At 36.9% G+C, this 22115-nt stretch overlaps 2 protein-coding genes across 5 annotated transcripts in view; one reads left to right on the plus strand and one right to left on the minus strand.

Annotated features, from left to right (window-relative positions):
- The window catches only part of LOC109046645 (complement factor H-like), a 142870-nt gene that overhangs the window by 83263 nt on the left and 37492 nt on the right, over positions 1-22115 (minus strand). The gene's annotated exons all lie outside the window — the stretch shown is intronic.
- Positions 10138-13177, plus strand: LOC122134871. 3 transcript variants are annotated; one of them, XM_042711900.1, is made up of 5 exons: positions 10138-10509; positions 11448-11600; positions 11739-11786; positions 11879-11923; positions 12643-13177. In XM_042711900.1, the coding sequence occupies exons 1-5, from the start codon at positions 10504-10506 to the stop codon at positions 12955-12957; spliced, it is 567 nt and encodes a 188-aa protein (XP_042567834.1). In that variant the 5' UTR covers positions 10138-10503; the 3' UTR covers positions 12958-13177. The 3 variants fall into 3 exon arrangements, with proteins under 3 accessions (XP_042567834.1, XP_042567835.1, XP_042567833.1); XM_042711901.1 differs by having other exon boundaries at positions 10138-10505; XM_042711899.1 differs by lacking the exon at positions 10138-10509 and having other exon boundaries at positions 10916-11600.

Consider the following 22115-nt stretch of genomic DNA (forward strand, 5'->3'; position numbering starts at 1 on the left):
CTTGTCTCAGGACTCTTACTAAAAACACTTGTGCGGACATGAATCCTACATGCTGAAAAACTATTTTAAACTTTTAAAAACTATTTTAAACAGCATGGTTAACAATGCCAGTTGTAAAGTGAGAAAGAAAGTCTAATCTGTTGTAAAAGTTCTGTGAGACATTTGTAGCAATTTGTAGAAGAAGCACTTTTGGTTTCAAAGAAACCTTATGACAACTCATTTTCAATCTAATATAGGCCTTTTTGTGTTTGTGACCTAGTTTGTTTGTTTGTATATTTATGTACTTGTTTGAGTCTGGGGTATATTTGTGTTTGTTTGCTTGCATGTTCATGTTTTCTGTATGTTTGCATTTGTTTGTGTTTGTGGTTTACGTTTGTATGCTTGTTTGTACAGTATGTTTGTGTTTTTGTGTATGTGTTTGTGTAAGTGTTTGGTTTGTACAGTATGTTTGTGTTTTTGTGTATGTGTTTTGTGTAAGTGCTTGTTTTTTGCGTGTATGTTTGTGTTTGTGACCTAGTTTGTTTTTGTATGTTTGTGTACTTGTTTGAGTTTGGGGGTGTATGTTTGTGTTTGTTTGTAATTTTAGTTTGTATCTTTGTATGTTTGCAATTGTATGCTTGTGTTTGTGGTTTAGTGTTTGTATGTTTTGTATGTTTGTTTGTGTACTTGTTTGAGTTTGGAGTGTATATTTGTGCTTGTTTGTAAGTTTTAGTTTGTATGTTTGTTTGTACAGTATGTTTGCAATTGTATGTTTGTGTTTGCTGTTTACGTTTGTATGTTTGTTTGTAATTTTTAGTTTGTATGTTTGCATTTGTATGCTTGTGTTTTGGGGTTTATGTTTGTATGTGTGTTTATACAGTATGTTTATGTTTGTGTTTGTGACCTAGTTTGTTTTGTTTGTTTGTATATTTGTGTACTTGTTTGAGTTTGGGTGTATATTTTGTGTTTGATTGTAAGTTTTAGTCGGTATGGTTGTGTATGTTTTTGTGCATGTTCATGTTTTCTGTATGTTTACGTTCGTTTGTGTGTGTGTGTGTGTGTGTGTGTGTTTGTGATTGTATGCTTGTGTTTGTGTACTTGTTTGCATTCTCAGTACGATTATGTTGAGGTTGAAAGATCTACGGGTTAATAAAAATTATAAATGTAACTTATAAATGTAGCTAAAATAAACGAAATAAACAACATTTTCCTATATACCATAGTCTGTCTTGTTAAAACAATCATAGATCTCACATCCTTATGACCAGTAAATGAACTTTCAGCTAACCTCACGCTAACAGGTCTACCTCATAAAGTTTAAATTGTCACCCTTTGATCACTGAACACAAAATGTCAAGCTTTAGCTGACCCTCAGCACCACCATTTACAGTGCCAGACCCCCCTCAAAACTAATTAGTTTACAATTGAGTTGCAAACCCCCGAAAACCTTTAGAGGTTTTACAGGTCTTTTTAAAAATACCTTTCGCTGATATGGCCGCGCGCCAGTAATCACACAGTCCCCAGACACCAGACGCTATTCGATGCACTACTTGAGATGAAATATTTAGCCTTTCGTGTAATGTTGTAAAAGTTTAGACATTCTACGTCTATTTCAACTGATAACAAGTCTTATGGCAAGAAAATCCCATCTTGATTTTACCACATTCATTCCTGTTTAATATTTGTATGCGTATACAGTTTTAACTGATATAGCAATGTGTAATGTTGTAAAAGTTTAGACATTCTACATCTATTTCAACTGATAACAAGTCTTATGGCAAGAAAATCAAAGACTTTCCAAAACATTTCATTCCAGTTAGCTTTTTGTATGCCTATACACATGTTTTAACTGATATAGCAATGCCGGAAGTTAATATTGACAAAATAAAAGACATATTAAAGGATTTAGGCTAATAAAGTAAGTGTGAGTGGCTTATTAAATAAAAGAAAACAACACTTTTTTTCCAACAAGGACTTTTGTTAAGACGAAAAAATTAAAATCGTATAGGTTAACCTACTTTTAAAAGTAAAAACATTGGTCTAATGTTAAAAACAGGTATAATGTTTTCATCAATTATGAACTGATGTCGATTTATTAAAAACGTTACTTTGTTTAATTCTTTAACATACATTTAAATCTATCTTTGTGGCCTGCGTTATTAGGGAGGTGTTAGGGGGACCGTTAGTGGGTGTTTTTTATTTATTTATTTTTTTTTTTTTCAATGCTTTGAATATTAACACAGAAAGACATACATTACTGGTAGATTTACAAATACTGACTGAGATTACATTCAATTTTCGTTCACACTCTGTACATCATAAAACAAAGAAAAAATAAAAATTAATATAAAGAAAAAGTAGGGGAGTAACAGATTTTCACATTAAGAAATCAAAGCCCTCAAATGAAGTATAAAAAAATCTTGCTTTGGGACTTTTCATTCCTTTTAACGTCTCCAAATACATTACGAATTCCTCTTTAAACAACACTAATCATGTGGGAGTTTTGAAAAACTTACATTTATGAATGTAAAATTTAATTCCAGAAGTTAATATTAACAAAATTAAAGACATATTAAAGGATTTAGTCTAGATTTAGACTAGATTTAGACTGTTTTAACTGATATAGCAATGCTGGAAGTTAATATTGACAAAATAAAAGACATATTAAAGGATTTAGGCTAATAAAGTAAGTGTGAGTGGCTTATTAAAATAAAAGAAAACAACACTTTTTTTTCCAACAAGGACTTTTGTTAAGACGAAAAATAAAAATCGTATAGGTTAACCTAATTTTAAAAGTAAAAAACATTGGTCTAATGTTAAAAAAAACAGGTAGAAATGTTTTCATCAATTATGAACTGATGTCGATTTATTAAAAACGTTACTTTGTTTAATTCTTTAACATACATTTAAATCTATCTTTGTGGCCTGCGTTATTAGGGAGGTGTTAGGGGGACCGTTAGTGGGTGTTTTTTATTTATTTATTTTTTTTTTTTTTAATGCTTTGAACATTAACACAGAAAGACATACATTACTGGTAGATTTTACAAATACTGACTGAAATTACATTCAATTTTCGTTCACACTCTGTACATCATAAAACAAAGAAAAAATAAAATAAATATAAAGAAAAAGTAGGGGAGTAACAGATTTTCACATTAAGAAATCAAAGCCCTCAAATGAAGTATAAAAAAATCTTGCTTTGGGATTTTTCATTCCTTTTAACGTCTCCAAATACATTACGAATTCCTCTTTAAACAACACTAATCATGGGGGAGTTTTGAAAAACTTACATTTATGAATGTAAAATTTAATTCCAGAATTTAATATTGACAAAATAAATAAAGTTCATAAAGGATTTAGTCTAGATTTAGACTAGATTTAGACTGTTTTAACTGATATAGCAATGCCGGAAGTTAATATTGACAAAAAAAAAAAAACATATTAAAGGATTTAGGCTAATAAAGTAAGTGTGAGTGGCTTATTAAAATAAAAACAAACAACACTTTTTTTTTTTTTTTGACAAGAACTTTTGTTTAGACAAAAAAAATCGTATAGACTAACCTCATTTTAAAGTAAAAAACATTGGTCTAATGTTTAAACAGGTAGAACGTTTTCACCAATTAAGAAATGGTGTATATTTATTAAAAACGTTACTTTGTTTAATGTATTTTAACATACATTTAAATCCATTTCGTGCTGGAGTCTTCTCTATCGTTAGAGGGGCAGAGCTGTAGGCGTGGCTTGACCCATGCTCTCCTGAACGCATTCTGAGTTTGACAGCGGCGCGTGAGGTCGATCCACCGGAGACGTCGTAAGCTCTGCTGTGTGTTATTTCTTTTGTTTAACTCTCCGTCAGTAACAAAGTCTTGATTTTTAAAATTGTAGTTAGTGTTAGAGTACAACATAGTTTTGACAAGTATCTTGTGCTGGTGTTTTAACGACTGTGTCTGATGCATTTTCTTTTATATCAGCGTAAATACATACCTCTTTTTTCTTTTGTTTTAAGCTTTTCACCAGGCGTGACAAAACGCTAACTTTCCTGATTTGTAATATTGAAAAACTACCGTTTGCTTTATGTTCGCTTCTTTTTTTGTTTTAGTTTGAGGTAAGATATAAATGCTGTTAAACTCTGTAACCTATTTTTCTTTTCTTTTCGAACTGCTAACAAACTCTAACACCTTTTTAAATTGTAATGTTACAAGCTTTGACTCTAACATATTGTTTAACGCACGTATCTGATGCTTTTTTGTTTGGTTGGTTGGTTGTTTTAGATAAATAACCACTAATCTAGTTTTCTTTTCTAACTCCTAACAAACTCTAACATCTTTTTAAATTGTAATGTTACAAACTTTGACTCACGTGTTGTTTATTTTAGATAGATAGATAATCAGTAACCTAGTTTTTTTTTTTTATTTAATTTGTAACAACTTTACACACCTTTTTAAATTGTTTTAACAGCTCTTAAATACCTTGAACCTTTTTTTACTCTTTTCCGAGTACAAAAAACAATCATTACACTGTTTCTATTACGTCTATGTTTTAACCTTTTTCTTGAAATGCACTGTGTATGTAAACCTTAATAAAAACTTCCCTTATACCATTTTCACGTTTTCACATTTTAAAGTTTAAAGCACATAGTTTTGAACAGTTTTCAATGGCCCCACACAAAAACACTTTTCCCTCCCCGCCAAATTCCATTTAGGTTCATAAAAAGGTCACACACGGGGGCTGTACAGGGAGGGGAGGGGAGGGGTGGGGGTCCAAACAGGTGTACAAAACAGATGTCTTTTATGACCCTCATCAATCAAATTTTTGAACACAACCCGCCCTGGATCCTCTCTAACGTAACATTTCCGTCACACACTTTGTAAAAAACAAGGCATTTCAGAAGGCATAAAGGAGAAACAATAATGTACAATAAGTGGAAAATAATGTGTTTATGAACCTTAAACTGCATAAACACATTTCATTGCACCAAATACACAAAATAATGTTCTTTTTAGCAGCATCATATGACCCCTTTAATAGTTACTTATCACTAAAATAAGCAGTACACCTGGTTCATATTCTAGTAATTTTGGGTATTGCTTGTTTGCCCCCTAAACCTAATAACTGGTTGGGCCACCCTTAGCAGCAACAACTGCAATCAAGCGTTTGTGATAACTTGCAATGAGGCTGTTACAGCGCTGTGGAGGAGTTTCTGTCCATTCATCTATACAGAATTGTTGTAATTCAGCCACATCGGAGGGTTTTTGAGCATGAACCACCTTTTTAAGGTCATGCCACAGCATCTCAATAGGATTCAGGTCAGGACTTTGACTAGGCCACTCCAAAGCCTTCATTTTGTTTTTCTTCACCCATTCAGAGGTGGACTTGCTGGTGTGTTTTTGGATCACTGTCCTGCTGCAGAACCCAAGTTCGCTTCAGCTTGAGGTCACGAACAGATGGCCGGACATTCTCCTTCAGGATTTTTTTGGTAAACAGCAGAATTCATGGTTCCATTTATCACAGCAACTCTTCCAGGTGCTGAAGCAGCAAATCAGCCCCAGACCATCACACTACCACCACCATATTTTACTGTTGATATGACGTTCTTTTTCTGAAATGTTATGTTACTTTTACGCCAGACATAATGGCACACACACCTTCCAAAAAGTTAAACTTTTGTCTCGTCAGTCCACAGAGTATTTTCCCAAAAGTCTTGGGGATCATCAAGATGTTTTCTGGCAAAACTGAGACGAGCCTTTATGTTCTTTTTGCTCAGCAGCAGTTTTCGTCTTGAACTCTGCCATGCAGACCAGTCTCTTTCTTATGGTGGAGTCATGAACAGTGACCTTAACTGAGGCAAGTGAGGCCTGCAGTTCTTTGGATGTTGTTGTGGGGTCTTTTGTGACCTCTTGGATGTGTCGTCGCTGTGCTCTTGGGGTAATTTTGGTGGGCCGGCCTCTCCTGGGAAGGTTCTCCACTGCTTCATGTTTTTGCCATTTGTGAATAATGGATCTCACTGTGGTTTCACAGTCCTAAAGCTTTAGAAATGGCTTTATAACCTTTTTCAGACCGATAGATCTCAATTACTTTCACTCAAAAAAGTCAACTAGCCACTTGTTTGATTTGAAAAATACAAATATGTCTGATTAATAAGAATATAACATGTTTACTTATGTTAAATGATTCATTCTTGTTATTTGTAACTAAATTACGAAATAATCAAATTAATTCGATCAGCACGTGTTGATTCAATGAGACTGAAGTGCTTCTTATCAATAATTCTCTCTGGTGAGTCACTATGCGCATGCGCATCGAATGAAACGCGCCAAAAGAAGAAGAAGAGTCAGTCACTGCGCATGCTCATCATCACTTCGGCGGGAAGTTCGGAACACGTCACGCCGTGGAGTTTTGTGTGCGGTTTGAACTGCTGCGTCTAATCGGTCTGCATCCGTGATATTGAGGGTAAGTTTGACTTGATATGTACCTGTTTTTAATTAGTACAGTGGGATTTTAGATTAGAAATACGTTATTACACACTGTGGCGATGTTTCTAAGTAGGCTTATTTTCTCATTCTGAAAACACGTGTTGGGTAAATTTCCTTGTCTGCGTCGATGCGAGTTTCCTTTAACGTTAATCATTTCAAAATTTAGCATCACATGGTAATGCCCATATAGCATGGGATTGTTGTGACTTGCTGTAGTGGGAGGTGCATTTTTTTGCGTGTCAGGTGGACACCTCTATGTCTAAGTCTAATAACAAAGTAAACACACACTAATAAGAATTAAACATATTTATACCAATCTTGTAACCAGACTCCGTTGCACATAGCAGACACGTACAAATAGCCAAGATAGTTAAACAGCTCCAAAAGGTTGTCGCGCACAGCGGACGTCTTCGCCTTCTGGCTGACCTCCCAGGGCGAGTTTTTTAGAATGTGTCACTTTATGGTTTCCATGGTGACGCGTCATTGCTTGTCACGTGACACACCGTCTGGCAACAACAGAGCTGAATGAATGATGATCTGCTTTTGTCATTTTTCCTTTTTATTCAAAATATTCACAAATTTGTTAGATATGGCATGAAATATCTGATATTGCGATTGTCAAATATATGCAAGTGGAAGTGTTTTAAAACACCTTTATAACGATCGCGTTAGTTGAGCTGTATGCATCTTAGTTTGTGCCGCAGACGCAGTTCAGAGAATCGGATCTGTTGGATTTACAACACGTGAATTCATCCACTTCTCCCGAAATACATAAAAGTAAGTGGCTGGTGAACTGAGAGAAGAATAGAGTAAACTTTAAAGTTATTTACACATGTGTATCTGATATGAATAAAACAACGTGTCTAATTATGGAAAGGATTATTATTGCCTCTTCCTTTGACATCAGTGTGTATTTTACAAACTCTAAATGTATTGTTTTTTTAGTACTTATATGTCTGAAACCTAAAATAAACATTATGTGGTTGAAAACACTGAAAAGTTGTGATATATGACAGCTCTGAACCTATGCTCTGAACTCGCCTCTCTCTGGCTCAGCGCCAGCCAACACGTGAAAGCACATTTGAATTTAGCAGTTGATCACGTCATGCACTGGGACCAGCCTAGACTGATGACACCGGTGTGATCGTACGTACGTGCGAAAGGGTCAATAATTATTTAGTTGTGCTCAAAACCTCCTCGTGCATAAACTTCTTAGGTTAATAACAAACAGGACGATTTAAAAAAAATTTAATACGTTTATGTTTTTATTTTTTTGCATCTGTCAGAGAGAGTGCTGTAATGTCTGCATTTTCCAACGGGGGTGCTGCAGCACATGCAGCACCCCTACTTCCCACGGCCATGTCACAATTCAATCCTAGCTACGCCTAACTATTAACTACACAACCGTAAACTCTACCCCAACGATTGGAAGGGGAGACGGGAGGAAAAGTTAACGCAGAGTCGAACACACATTGCACCCGTTTTTCTGTAAGTGAATGTAAGTTAAGGTAACGTTATATATATGCAACTTGGCCTATCTGAAATACCAGACGTTATTTTATTTTTGTATTTTTATTTATTGAGATTTTGCTTCGTATAACAACGGAGGGATGTTATTAAAGTGTTAGTTCATCCATACATTAAAATTATGTAATTAATGACACCCTCATATCCTTCCAAACCCGTAAGATCTCCGTTCATCTTCGGATCACAGTTTAACTAACGTTACCAAATAACGTTCGCCTGGCCCTTTTTGTGAGTGTAAAGTATATCAGCAAAATATTACTTTAAACGTTTTATAACTAGACATTTCTGTATTTTCAATCCCAGCTTACTGAATACAGTATGCAAAAATAGTCAAGTAAAATATGATGCAGTCGATCATCTATTTGAAATATCTTAAATTGCACTAAAAGTTCTGATTTTATAGGGTTGCATGGTTTTATCCAGGGAGCATAGTTCTTAATATAAGTAAAACTCTTTAATATTTAGTAACAGCAGCCAGTAGTGGTAACTTTCTTTAGAATAGGAGAATATTGTGTTTTTCTGGCCTTAGCATACACATTATGGTAAATTAGTAGCAGTTTTGCAGGCTAACTTTTATATACTTTATTGTTCACAGTGGAAATTTACCTTTTTTCACACACAAAAAAAGGAAATGCATCACAATATAAGCTCTCCCCATGCTCTTCTGGTGTGAACCTCACCTTTATTGCATGGTAAGTCGTTTTTCTTAACACTCAAATACAGTAATGTATAATTACTGAATGCTCCTTTTCTTTCTCTTTTAGTGACGTGTATGTGGCAGTGCAGGCAGTGTGTTGCAAAGGAGAGTTGAAGGTACAAATTACTTAAGCATTATAAACTAAACCATTGTTTTGGAAGCAGCAATCATTATGTTTGTGTATATTTAAATTGTCCATGCACATTTAAGACATGTGCAGGACTGAAAACCCACGTGTATAGAGTTCACCCATTAAATTCTACACAGACCGCAACACAATCATGTACTTTCGATGTGAGTTATGCAACCGTTTCTGACCTTTCCACGGAAAAAGATTTATTTATTCACATTGGAACACATTTGAAAAATAATGAGACTGTAACTTGTGTATTTTTGGGTTGCTCTTTCAAGACAAACATTTTAAGTTCATTTTATCCACACAAAAAAAGAAAGCATAACTCACAAAAAGATTTTAAAGCAGGTTTAACTGTGTTTGCAGACTCGGCACATAGCTCTGAAGATTTAAGTGCTGGTAGTTCTACTGATGTGTCATATGCTGAAGTTGGTCCTGTAGGACCTCGGTGAACAGTCACACCAATAACTGCAGAATCGGCTACTTCTCCCAAAGGAATTAAAAGAGCCTATTTCCTCCCATCTGCACAATCTGAACTCCATTAATTATTAACTTAAGAGTAACAATGCTCAGTTGTATGTCTGCATTTAATAGAAGTGACAACGTGATTCCGCAACAGTGGACTTTTGTTGCAACAAACCCCGCAAATCAGAAAACTAATCTGGAGCTAATCATGTGACGTCGACATCCTGTGCAAGTTTCCTGTAAGCCTTGTTGTTTTCCAATTAAAAGAGTTGACGACATTAACTCTTTTCACAAGATACAAGGACCCTGTGTATCAAGAAGCATCTCATGATCACAACGTATGGAAACCCCTGCGGCCCCACAGGAATCATTAATAATTAATGGACCTCAACACAAAGGATCCATATAGGATCCATCCCATGACTCTGCTTCCTGCTTGGTTGGGAAGTTTTCTACAAACTGAACTTTTCAATAAATGATCTCAAAAGGACAACCATTGAGAAATCTGAAGGTTTAATTATATTCACAAATAATGTTTTATGTCTTATATATGTTTGATGTGTTCAAATGTAATCGGTGCAACTTTAATCAATGTTTTACTGGTTTTAGCAGATAGTGCTATTAAATGTGTGTAAGATATGGAAAGTTTAGTGTTGAACGAAAGCTCACATTGTTTGCTTAAACTTGGAGCTAATGAAATGTCCAAATTCTGTATTGGGTGCATATTATGACACTTTATAAGGTATTCACCAAAGTTCCACAATGGAGTTCATCTCACATGACGATGCCACAGGATGCTTAATCAATGCACAAAGAGAAACAGTACGGGGCATGTCTAAGTTCTGCAACAGCATCCCATTGGAAGATCGCGTCGTGGGATGGACCAAATCCTCTTGGATAAAACCTCAATGCCTGAACTAATTCAGTGCACGCTTCCTTCTTCGCCATGGCTTGAACTACCTACTCCAACGCTGCTAGCGTTCTTGTCATACAGAACTCAAAAACACTCCGTTGAAACTTCGTGACTGCCAAGAATCTTCGAAGTCTTGCAAACCGTGAAACTATCCGAAGGAATTCCGAAGCTCTACGTAACCAGGCAACCAACCAATCACCAGGAGGGCTTTCCCCAAAAGACGTCATCCAAATGACAGATCTGCAACCAACCCGAGGCGTGGGGATTCCCTGAGACGAGGCAACAAGCGAATCTCCAACTCCGCTTTTCAGCGCAAATGCAAGTAAAACAAACAAACTTCATTCCTTGCTGAAATAAGTGCAGATTGATCTTAAGCAGTAAAGATAAGACACATCTCTGCTTTTTGTGATTTTCTTGGTGCGATCTAACGAATAACTTACTCCTGGGACTTCATTCAAATTCCGTTATCATCCTCTTCAGTAACTGTGTGTGTGTGTGTATGTACGTGTGTGTGTATGTATGTGCATGTCCATTAGGTTTTAGATCCATGTAATAGAGTAGCTCAATAAATTCTTGTTTCGTTTATAAAGAAGTATTGTCTTGTGTGCTGTATTTTAAGATTAAACTTTGCCCAGATCCTATGCTACCTAGCTAGTAGTTTATAAATTATCATTCTGTTTGTATTCTCATTAAGCCATGAAGTAATATAAAACCACGACTTCAGGATATACTGAATTTTACGTTCGCTGGACGAACCGTTGATGAAGTATAAACTAATTAAATTTGGAATCAGTTCAATTAAAGCAATTTGAATCTTTAGAGTCGATTCTTCTCAAATATAAATGAGCTAATATTTCCTTACAGTCCTGAGTCAGTGTCAGAAAGTGATGATCTTGCTGTTGTCAATTTGCCCAAATTAATTGAACAGAAAATAGCTGTGATATTGTTGAAATTAGAACATATATATCATATTCCTGCCAGATTGTTAGATGAATTGTTGGAAAAACTGCATTTTTGGTTAAGCTCGGCATGTGCGCCACTCACAAAGCGTGCTCTTTCAGATATTTTCAAAAGCCATAACCTCCAGATCAGTCAAGCTGTTACTGAAGAATTTGTCAAATCTGTTTGTGTTGCTAACCCAGTGGCTCAAATTTTGGGAAAGTACGGACCACTTGCAACGTCTTAACTATTTCGTTGCTCATAGAGAAATGGATGAAACGGCTTCTTATTCTTTTGTTATGCATTGTTAATGTTTTTCAGATTGATAGGGAGTTCCATCGGATTTCTACTGTACCACTGATTTCTATGTTCTTTGCTGAACTTGACCGGTACTCCCCACGTTTGATGGAGATCTTCAGTAGAAAAGTCGGGCAATCAGGAAAAAAACCACCGATCATGGTTACCATCTCCAAGGTTTGTATTGATAAATGGCTTTAATAGTTATTCTCAATGAAGATATTCTTTCATGTTCAATCTTTTTTTTTTTTTTTTTTTAAAACCGTAAGTACTCTTAAGCACTGAAGTTGAGTTAATCTTGTCCCCACCCCACAGGATGACACTATACATACCAGAATAGCCTGTGTGATCAAGTCTCTGTGCACCTACCTAATAAATAAATTAATTAAATTTATGCATTTAGCAGACGCTTTTATCCAAAGCGACTTGCAGTGCATTCAGGCTATCAGTTTTTTACCTACTTGAATGAAGACCCTGAAAAACTAGTGAAGGAATATTTGGTGAGTTGATGAGAAAAATACAGTTTCAAAAAGCCCATTAAATCTTAACTTGGGCCGTGTTTTCCCCCTATTTGCTACTACAAAAATGTGAAATGAGAGCATGCATAACTTGATCAAATAACAGAGCTGGACAAATTAATTTATAGGAAACTAATGGTACACCATGACAAAATTATGTTATGAATTGGTTAATGCACAAAAACCTAATACATTTTTTTATTTCATATTGGTTGAGCTCTCTTGGGCCCTGACTTAGAAAACTGTAAACCCACCCTAAAGATTTAAATTGATCTAAAAGCAGAAGAGGCGTGCAACAAAAATAAATAAATGACATAAGAAAACTACATGCCTGCTTTTGTTTTATTGCAGTGCATTATATTCTAAGATGGTTCTAATGTTTATAGCACCTCATTCATTATAAATTTGGTGGCCAAATAATAAGTCTTATAACATAATGCACTGCAATAACCCTTCAGCACCCACTGTGACCTCAATAATCAACATTTAGAAGAATTAACACCTTTCTGACTTGTTTAAACTTATAAACTGATAAATTATAACCTGGTAAATGTAGAATTCATAGCAGAGCTCCTGTATTGGATTGAAGTGCACTTTACAGGTGTACTTAATAAGGTATAATGTGTGTATAAGTGTGCAATTCTTGAAAGAAATATTTTAGATAATTAGTTTTTTAATCTTTCATGTATTTCGTCCCACAGGATTCAGACATTGAGTCACAAAGTATCATGGAACAAACTGTGATGGGAGTGTATGTCATACTGAAGGAGGGAGAACTGCCTGACGATGACCCACAGGACATTGGTGTCCTAATTGAGGGTGTGGAATTCCTCAGTGACTTGAGTAGCATTGCGCAGGCTTGTGCTCTGTTATTTGGACTCATATACTGTTTGAACCTGAGTTACCCACCAGAGCTCAAATGCACTTTTGAAGTCTTGCAGAAGATCTTTCTGAATCTTAATGGACAGAGGTTGTCATCCAAGGCACAGTTCCTCAAAAACAAGCTTTTGGAGTAAGTGAGCTTGAAAAATCAAGTCAAACATAAAGTACTTTTGAAGTTCTGCATTTTTGGCGTTCTGTGTGTGTATATATATATGGACAACTGTTATTCATGGCACTGTTTCTCTAATATAAGCTTCTGGAGCAAGTAACATTGAATAAGACTTTTAAGTAAAAAAATTCCACTTGGGAGTTTCAACTTATTTTTTGCACAGTTCCTACAAACAAGCTACTGGAGCAAGTTGAGCTTGAACAACACTGGCATGTACTTACGAAGCAGGATGCTTCCTCTTGTCTGTTCGTCCACCATCTTAAATTATGCTTGATCTTCTCATATTACATTAGACTTCTCTGACAAAATAAATTTTAGGATTGCTTTCCTCCACACAAAGTACACTAAAAAACAAAAGTTGTAAATAAAGATTTCAAAAAAAAAAAAAAAAAAAAAACCTCAGTTGTTTTTAAAAAAGGTCATGTTGTATTCAACACATTACTTGCCGGTTTCTTTGACCGTCACCTAGCCAATTCTGAGTAATTGCCACAATAAGGTGAACATTGTGTTCCAACTTTACTAACTACGCCTTTGAATTAATAATTTGGTACTTTGGACTTGTATTTAAAAAAAAAAATACCTGCATGCAATTACATTTATAATTACACTGTTGAGGCCAGCCCTTACAACCTTACCCAACCCATAACACACAAAAAATTGGATGGGAAGATTAAACCAATTCACTCAGTGCGTCGCGTATCGGCTATGAATCAAGATGGGGTATCCATATCAGCTTTCAGTTAGGGATATGCCACAGCCCTACACCACACCTGTCCCTAAGCTTTACCTGGTATCCCACACCTCATACAACAAGACTGTTTTGCAACACAATATGAACACCGGAAGGTATGGTAATCTGATGCACGTATTTAAGGGCCACCCATAATATAAAGTGGGACCAAATCAGACGGCATTTTCCTTTACTGTAGACATAAATTGCTGTCTGATTGGGGTTCAAGAGAATGCATCGTTTCATGAACACTCTGGGAGTAACAAGGAGTATGCAGTGAAGAATACTTCGATTTCAAAATCTTAATTCCAACAAGCAAAGGGATACCAAAACATGGAACTCTAGGGAGACATATGCCAAAAAAAGGAACTTCAAACAGGGAAACACAAGTGCCAACAACACTGACATTAATCCACCCTCCTCCTGGAAGGTGGGTTCTGACACGTAACAAATTCCACACCGGGTAGTGCAGGGAATGAGGACATGGGTAATACCTCCCAGGGGTGGATCAGGCAGTCCGGGTTGCCATGGGCAGAGCAGGGAGCTCTGGGCGCCATGGTGGAGCAAGGCAGTTCAGGAGGCCATGGAATATCGGGGAACCACGGTGTATCAGGGAAATCGTGGGAGCCAGGTGCATATCGGGAACACAGAAGGCCATGGCTGGGACAGGCCTCCGGTGGCCTTGGCTTCACCACTCAGGCCACTACAGCGGGGAACGCAAGGCACCATGGCCGGATGGCCTTGGATCAACCCATACTAACCCCCCCCACAACAAACACACACTCTTGGGCAGAGTTCGCTTCGGGACTGGAGCCATCTCTGGGCTAAACTCAGGGGACTGGATCCCCTCTCTGGGACAGTTTGGGACTGGAGCTAATCCTTGGGCTGGAGCAAGATCTGGTACTGAGCCCCCCGCCACGGGTGCAAGCTCTGTGGGGGCCCAAGAGAAACAGAAAACAAAAACTTTCACAAACAAAACAACAAACCATGGGGAGAAAGGGGCACCACTTACTGTTGGCAGGTTGGCTGTTCTGTAAGGATCAATCTGGGAGGAACAAGGCGAAGCAGAAGAACACTTTGATTGAAATTGTCTATCAACCATGCAAAGGGAGGATAAGAGAAAAAGGGAAAACTCACTCCAGCAACTCGGGATACATTTATAAACAACGTGACACAGACGCAGGGGATGGAAATACAGGGTTTAAATGGCAAGGGGCAAACAAAGCGAATGATCAAACACAGCGCTGATACCATATTAAAACAATGAGGGCGGAAAGAGGAAACATGACCAAAAAAGGGTAACAAGGAAACGAAGCAGGGGGTAAACCAGGAAAACCAAAAGTCCAACAACACTGGATCAGCATCATAATCATTCAGTCCAGCATTTTTTAAGTTTGACCTTCATGGTTTGACAGCCTCATTGCATGTAATCTTCTTGTTTGTTCCCACATAGCCATGCGTTACTTTTCCTAGCATGTACTAATGCCTAAAAAATGCTGGACTATGGAGACAGCTTATAGTTTTGAGTGTGGTAATGTACCCAACATAAAGGTAAGAATTCATTTGTTTATAGTTTGACATTCATGTCTGCAGTGTGTACACTCATACCCTGTTGTGGTTTGTGTGACTGAACTGTTTCATAATGACTTGTGTAATCTAGAGGAGAGAACTTGTGACAGCCTCACCTTTCACCCCATCTCACCCACAGTAGTGTTCTGACAACCCCAGTTCTATCCCCAAGAGGAAATCTATTTTCCTGTGTGTGGGTGTGGTGTCTGTGTGTGTGTAGACAGAGAGAGAGAGACGGATACCGAGATAGATGAGATCTGTGTGTGTTTGCTGTTTTCTTCAGGAGTGATATATTCCAGTTTCTTTTGGAATCTGAATATTTTGTTGAAAGTGTTTTTTATTGAGTTGATGGTGCCGTATAGGTGAGTGGAGTTAGCGAGCATGTGTGTGTGTGTGCCGAGGTAGACCGCAGCTGCGCCTCTCATCCTCGGCTCCCTCTCTAATTGAACCTGTTTTCAGATGAATCCCTGTGACCGCCTGCTGTGTCTGTCATAAACCCATTCTAACCTCTCTCCCTGCCAATCGAGGCCGACTTAAACCTCCTCCAGGGCTCTGCCAGTTTAATGTCACACAACTTCCCGGTTCCTTCAATCTCCTTCTTCAAGTCCCTACAGCAAAGACCCAATTCCCAAAACATGAACTATATGTCCCTGGAAAACTGTCATACCTACAAATTTCCCAATACTCATAAACATGACACATGACTTTAAATTCCATTTGCATTGAATTAGGGAGCATAATTTTGAAATTGTGAATTTGATGTTCGCGAAAGTAGATATTTATTTGAAATAAGAAAATAAAATAAAAATAATAATGTAATAAATAAAACCGCTTATCAAGACCAAATTAGGACGTGTTTGAATGTTTGAACATGATGGATGGATGGAATTCATTTACAAAGTCACAACCCAAGAAATGAAAGGGAGGACAGTTGTTAATTTATAATTTAAAAAAAAAAATCGACTACTGCTGATTGGATCATTTCTGCTGTTGATTTCTCAACGAGTGGTACTTTTTGTGGGTAGATATGCCACAGATTGTAAGTGGTACAGACTGTGTGGTCAGTAAATTTTGCTGTATTAATCAAATGACATAAACTAAACTAAGCCTTGAAGATAGACCTGTTAGATACACGTTTCGATTTGACAGCCTTGTCTTTTAGTTAATTGTGATTTCTATTTTTGATGCATATAAAAATGGTTTTTCTAATCTTTATTTTTTTTTTTTTTTTATTTTCATTTTTTTTTTCCTACGCAAGCCTGTTATCTTGAGGTTTGCAGTGTGCTGTAACCAAAATTATATCACGGCGAAATACGACCAATTTCAATCAGCTTCATTCCTACTTTGTCTGTTCGTTTTTTGGCTTTCGTACTTATAGTTACTATCCCCCTTTTCTGTGAATTCTTGAACCAGGGGCATAAAAAACAAAAAAACAAAAACAAAATAAAAAGTTTACCTATTGGTAGAAAGCTATCAATACAACAGAATGCAGTTTTTATCTCAAATATTACATTTATGCATTCGGTAGAGCCTTTTTTTGTATTGACATGGCATCACCAGTGCATGCCTTCTCTTTTGGAATCAAACCCATGACTTGTTTGTTGACATTAACGATTTTTTTTTTTTTTTCCACAGTGAAGATATTTGTTTCAGCCTTTGTTGAATATAAAACATCTTCCGATAATTAAGATTTTGTTTCTTGGAGAAAGAAATGAGTCAGTCTCCACGACTTCTTTTGGTGTCTGGTAATTGATTATAGTCTTTATTTATCGAGTGTTGTAGAAATAGGAAATTATTTCGCAGGATGCAACTTTCTGGTCTATTCCTTTCTCTCTCTCCTCCATTTTTTTGAATCCAACATCCATCCCCCCACCCCTGAAATCCTGCTTGCCTGTCCATCACCTGTTCCGCTCCTTTCAAAGGGCTGACGTTTCCATACACATCCGCCCTGTTCTACTCGCTCCAGCTGGGCTTGAATAGCTTTTATTTGCTGGCTGTTTTTCACTACACCACCGGTTGGGCTGATGGCAGAACCACCTAAGTGGCAAGGTAACCTTTGACGTCCTTGCGCGCCTTTGTAACAGTTGTTGTTCCCAGGGAGTGAAAGAAAACGCCCCTCCATTTTTGGTTTAAAGCATTTGACTAAAGCTAACTTTAAACCCGTTGAACTCCGTTCACTAAAGCTCACACAAAGCACTAGGGTTTACACGAGTTTGGAAACTGAGAGCTGTTGTTAGGGGAACTCGATCAGCTCAAGCCACCGGAGATGCTCAAGGACAGGTTGTTTGGTGTGGGGAAACAGCAGCTGTGTTCAGATGAAGGTTTTGTTCAGAGCCTTCTGCTCCCGCCTGTAGACTGGAGCCACCTGTTCACATTCCGCCACCGAAGATTTCAACCTGAAGAGTCTAAACCGCAGTGTGTGTTTCACGTCCAAGCACCTCATCATAAGCCACAATGAGGCAAAACGGTACTAGACGTATTTGTTAAGAAAATTTTGAACCAGTGCCATAGTTAGTAATGGGCCCGTAAGTAGAGATTTATGTAGTTCATTATATTTAGGAATCCACATTTGACAACATAAATGTGTGTTAGCCGTGTGGATGAACAAACCACCCGATATGATGGTACAAATACACCCCCTCCTTTCTTAATCCCCATAAAATCATAAAGCAGTTGGCTCAGAACAAGCGGTTCACATAGATCTGTAAAATGTAACGTCATATTTGACAAGCCCCGCCACAGACGTTTGACCCTTAAGGGAGTGATAGCCATATAGTTAGCCGTATTAGCAGAGACACCGCCCTTGAGTGAAGCCGCGACACAATCCACCATGTTTACTTCACGCTTCAAGTAAGAAATGTGATTTCTGTCCCAGTCGTTTACCTTCACCTACATAAACTGATTGGTTTGTTTTCCAGAATCAGATTTGTGGTTTTCAACACAACTGGTGTTGTATTTGACAGTGTTTAAGTGCAATAATACATGAAAGAGAACTTAGTTTAATACTCACATGCTGTGTGACAGCCGCTTTACGTACTTTTGGAATTTGTGCACTCAGACAACCCATATATTTAAAGTTTAAACTGATATGGCCTTAAAAATGAATGATTTCAGCAACGATGAGGCATCTAAACCAAACAGATGTTTTGGCAGATGTATTTTCCAGGTACCAGCTGTTGAAGCACACAGCCTATTCGCTGGAAAGGGGGTTGGGGATCAGCCAGCTCCATTTGGCATTTAAAGGAAGACTGACACAAAAACAGGCACATTTCTGCTTCAACAACTCAACAATAGGCATTTTTCAAAATGACTATAATAAATGATCTGTGGGGTATTTTGGAAGCTGATCCTACTCATAGACACATTCTAGGGCTTTATTGGGCAATTAGCTGTACCAAATAAAATTTCCATGCCATGTGTTGCAAGAGGAATAAAATCGCCACTTCTATGTAAAATATTAATAAATAAATAAAATAAATAATAAAATAAAGTTAAAAAACATGTTGCAGCACCCAGGAAAGCCTGTTTGTTTTTCACCCTACATATAAAGATACTTTTGTCTCAGAGCATCACAGGCGAAACACAAATAACAAATTCTTGAGAAATTGTTATTAGCATAAGTTATTGAATTTAGGTATCAGAAACAACCATTCTTACAGATTTTATTATTCTAGGTTACTGGTTAATAGATTATATGAAAACTATTTAAACAATAATATTTATATTAATTTATCAGTGTTGTTCCATTCATGTGTTTTCATAGCACATTACCTAAAAATGTTAGTTTTTACTATTTATTAATTTAAAACTTTTTTTTTTATAACAAGCACTATGAATCATTTAAAAAAAAATCATTAGTAAATTGGATTAATTTCCGACTTCAATGCTGTAAGGAAACTGGTTTCCTTCAAAATCCTTTTGTGTAAAGGAAGTTGTCAGTTCTTTTACCCTGCTGGAAAACAAACAAGCTTAAACCAGGTGGTTTTGCTGGTCTTAGCTGTTTTAACCCTGGTTTAATCCTCATACCATTACCACTGAAGATCCAGGCAGATGTCAGATTGACCCTATATTACAAATCACAGCTCAGAGTCAATCTTCGCTGTTTTAGCGCTTAGAACATGTCAAGAATCGTCCTGATCTGGTTCAGCTAAATCCAGATCCCTCTTCTTAGGGCATCTCAGAATTAGTTCTGAGATTGTGAGTTGGTATTTCTGTGGTGGATGCACTCTTAGTCACGGTTTATTAGTCATTTGTTGTAGATGTTCAGTGTTTTTTTTGGGGGCTATGTTGTTAAAACACAGGCGACCGTGGACAAAGAACATTGAATAAAGATTTCGAAATCAAAAACATCAAAATGTGTCTATATTCACTGAGCATGAAGGAAATTACAAGGAAATGAAAAAAAAAAAAAAACCTTAACTTGGCTGCAGACAAAAACATCCACTCAGCAAATGCGGATCTTTGTTTCCGGTGCAGAATATTGTATATAGGCACACAAATAGGATGTGTTCACCTCACATGAGGCTCTCCCCATTTACATTGTGCAAAAAACATATGAATTCTCCATATCCATCATTCTAGGGATTTATGGGATACTTTCATTATCATAGAGGGTGATAAGCATGGCTTTGGAGGGGGATAAAACCTCAGAATGAGCTTTAAGCTTCATGCAATTAATTTTTCTTTTCACACAGGGAGAGGAAATTCCAACGCGTGTGGAAACCGTGGCCTGTGAATTAAATGTACCCCTGGCGTTAACTCTGTGGACTATCCACAGGCAGTGCTGGATACATCCAATGGAATGACAGATTACTAACACAAAGAAGATTCAGGTCTGGGACCTCAGAAAGTAAAGTTGTTTGTTCTGCATGATGTATGCAATATGTCTAAGAGCCGATGACGTCTCAGAAGCTGCAAAGAATATTCCTGGAAATGCCATGTTAGATTAAAGCATGCTGGGAAAACCAGGCATTGTACATTCAATGGACTAATTTTATTATAAGATGTTTTTTTTTTTTTTTTGTATCTCAAAATTCTTGAATTTTTGTTTATGTTATTATTTTATTTATTCATGAAATTATTGGGGTGAAACACACACACACACACACACACACACACACACACACACACAATCACAAACATATATGCATTTATGTTAATAGAGTTTTTGTAACCTTAAAAATGTTTTTCTACTGCTTAATGTAATGCATTCTTGCTGAAAAATGAATTATTTCTATAATTATATTAATTATAACCATCCATCTAGTTGTTCCAAATCATTTATGTAACAGGATTATAATGAAATATATAAATACACCATAGATCTATTAATAGTAAAAACTACCAGAAACATATTATTATAAGACAACTCTCTTTTGTGATTTTTTTTTTCTTCCTTTATGGTGTCTCGTGATGCTGCAATGTGCTTGCAATCACCTGCTTTAATGTAATACCTGTAGACCTGTTACTGTCATTGACAAACCACCTGTCTGGGCTTGATTTTTTTTTTTTTTTTCACATGGGAAATGGTTTGGAACATGTGGCTCATTCAGGCAGGTTTAATTTCCTGAAGGGGATACCAGATTCCACAACATGCACTAGTTCCACCAAAAAACTGCTATGAATGAGGCTTATCAAGATTCTTACTATATGGTTTACCATGTTGGATAGCCAAACTGCATTCAGTCAGGGTGTCTTCGAAAAAAAATGATATGAAACCTGCAAAGTGAGACAGGTGTGATCCATCATCGGTAGTTCAGCATGTACAGCACTGGCTCTCATTTCAAACCTTCATTGCAGTGACTTGGATCTGATTTGCACAGATATTCCTTCCACGCTTGTAAGTGATTTCAGTTCTGATTCTTTCCCCTGCAGGGTATTTTCTTCTCTCTCCCTACAATCTCTGTCCTCTCTCACACATAATAAGCTATTGTTTACCAAAACCTAGGGAGCTTCCTAGCTGCCTTTGATAGGCAGATGTCATTACAAGGCATCATCCCCAATTGCTTGTGGAACCATGTATTTTAGTGCCATGAACTATGGTGCTTGCAGGCTTCACCACCATATCATGTCATATAACAGTTTCAATCTCTGTCCACTGTCAAGACCCAGCTGGATGGAATGTGAATTTTTGGTAGTTACATCAGGTTAAACCACAGGTTAAACCACATTTAAAATAAGAAAGCTAAAATAATAAGTTATATATATATATAAACAAACGAATAAATAACAAAATACATACCATAAACATTTTTGTTTTATTTATTTTTTTATCAATACTGTCTCTTTTTTCCATTACTCATGGCCTTTATCTGATGATCTCTTCCTGATTTAGAGACGGTGGTTCACTCCATATTGCCAAAGTTAGCTGTTTCTTTCTTTCTTTTTCTTTCTTTTTTTTCTTTTTGTGAAAATTAAAAACCCTTGCATATTTATATTCAAAGATTAACTGCAGCCAAGCTGATAAATGAATTAGCTCATGCATATGCATGATCTCGCTAAATGGTCTCCTCTGACACCGGTTACTGCAGTTGCACCAATCACGCCAACCCTATTTGGGTAAATTTGCATGAGGACATTGGAATATTAATCACTCTTGACAGCGATGGCAGCAATAAGGTGAAAGACTGAATGATGCAAAGTGGTCTGTGACCTATATAGTTCCTGAGACCAAAATATTGAGCCTCCTTTATATATATTGCATCACCTCAAATCAGTCCAGCTGGCCATATTTGCAGTTTGATCATATCTATTCTTTACCAAACCCACATAATCTGTATTTATAGCCTGTACAGCAGAAAGAGGGGGCAGAATTAGCATTGTAC

Source organism: Cyprinus carpio, chromosome A22 (genome assembly GCF_018340385.1).
Source record: "Cyprinus carpio isolate SPL01 chromosome A22, ASM1834038v1, whole genome shotgun sequence".
Lineage (NCBI taxonomy): Eukaryota > Metazoa > Chordata > Actinopteri > Cypriniformes > Cyprinidae > Cyprinus > Cyprinus carpio.

Coding starts and splice junctions, on each gene's coding strand:
- LOC122134871 (XM_042711899.1), top strand. CDS start 11,400: ATGAAACGGCTTCTTATTCTTTTGTTATGCATTGTTAATGTTTTTCAG. Junction 11,601..11,738: donor TCATGGTTACCATCTCCAAG/GTTTGTATTGAT, acceptor CCCACCCCACAG/GATGACACTATACATACCAG. Junction 11,924..12,642: donor AACTAGTGAAGGAATATTTG/GTGAGTTGATGA, acceptor TTCGTCCCACAG/GATTCAGACATTGAGTCACA.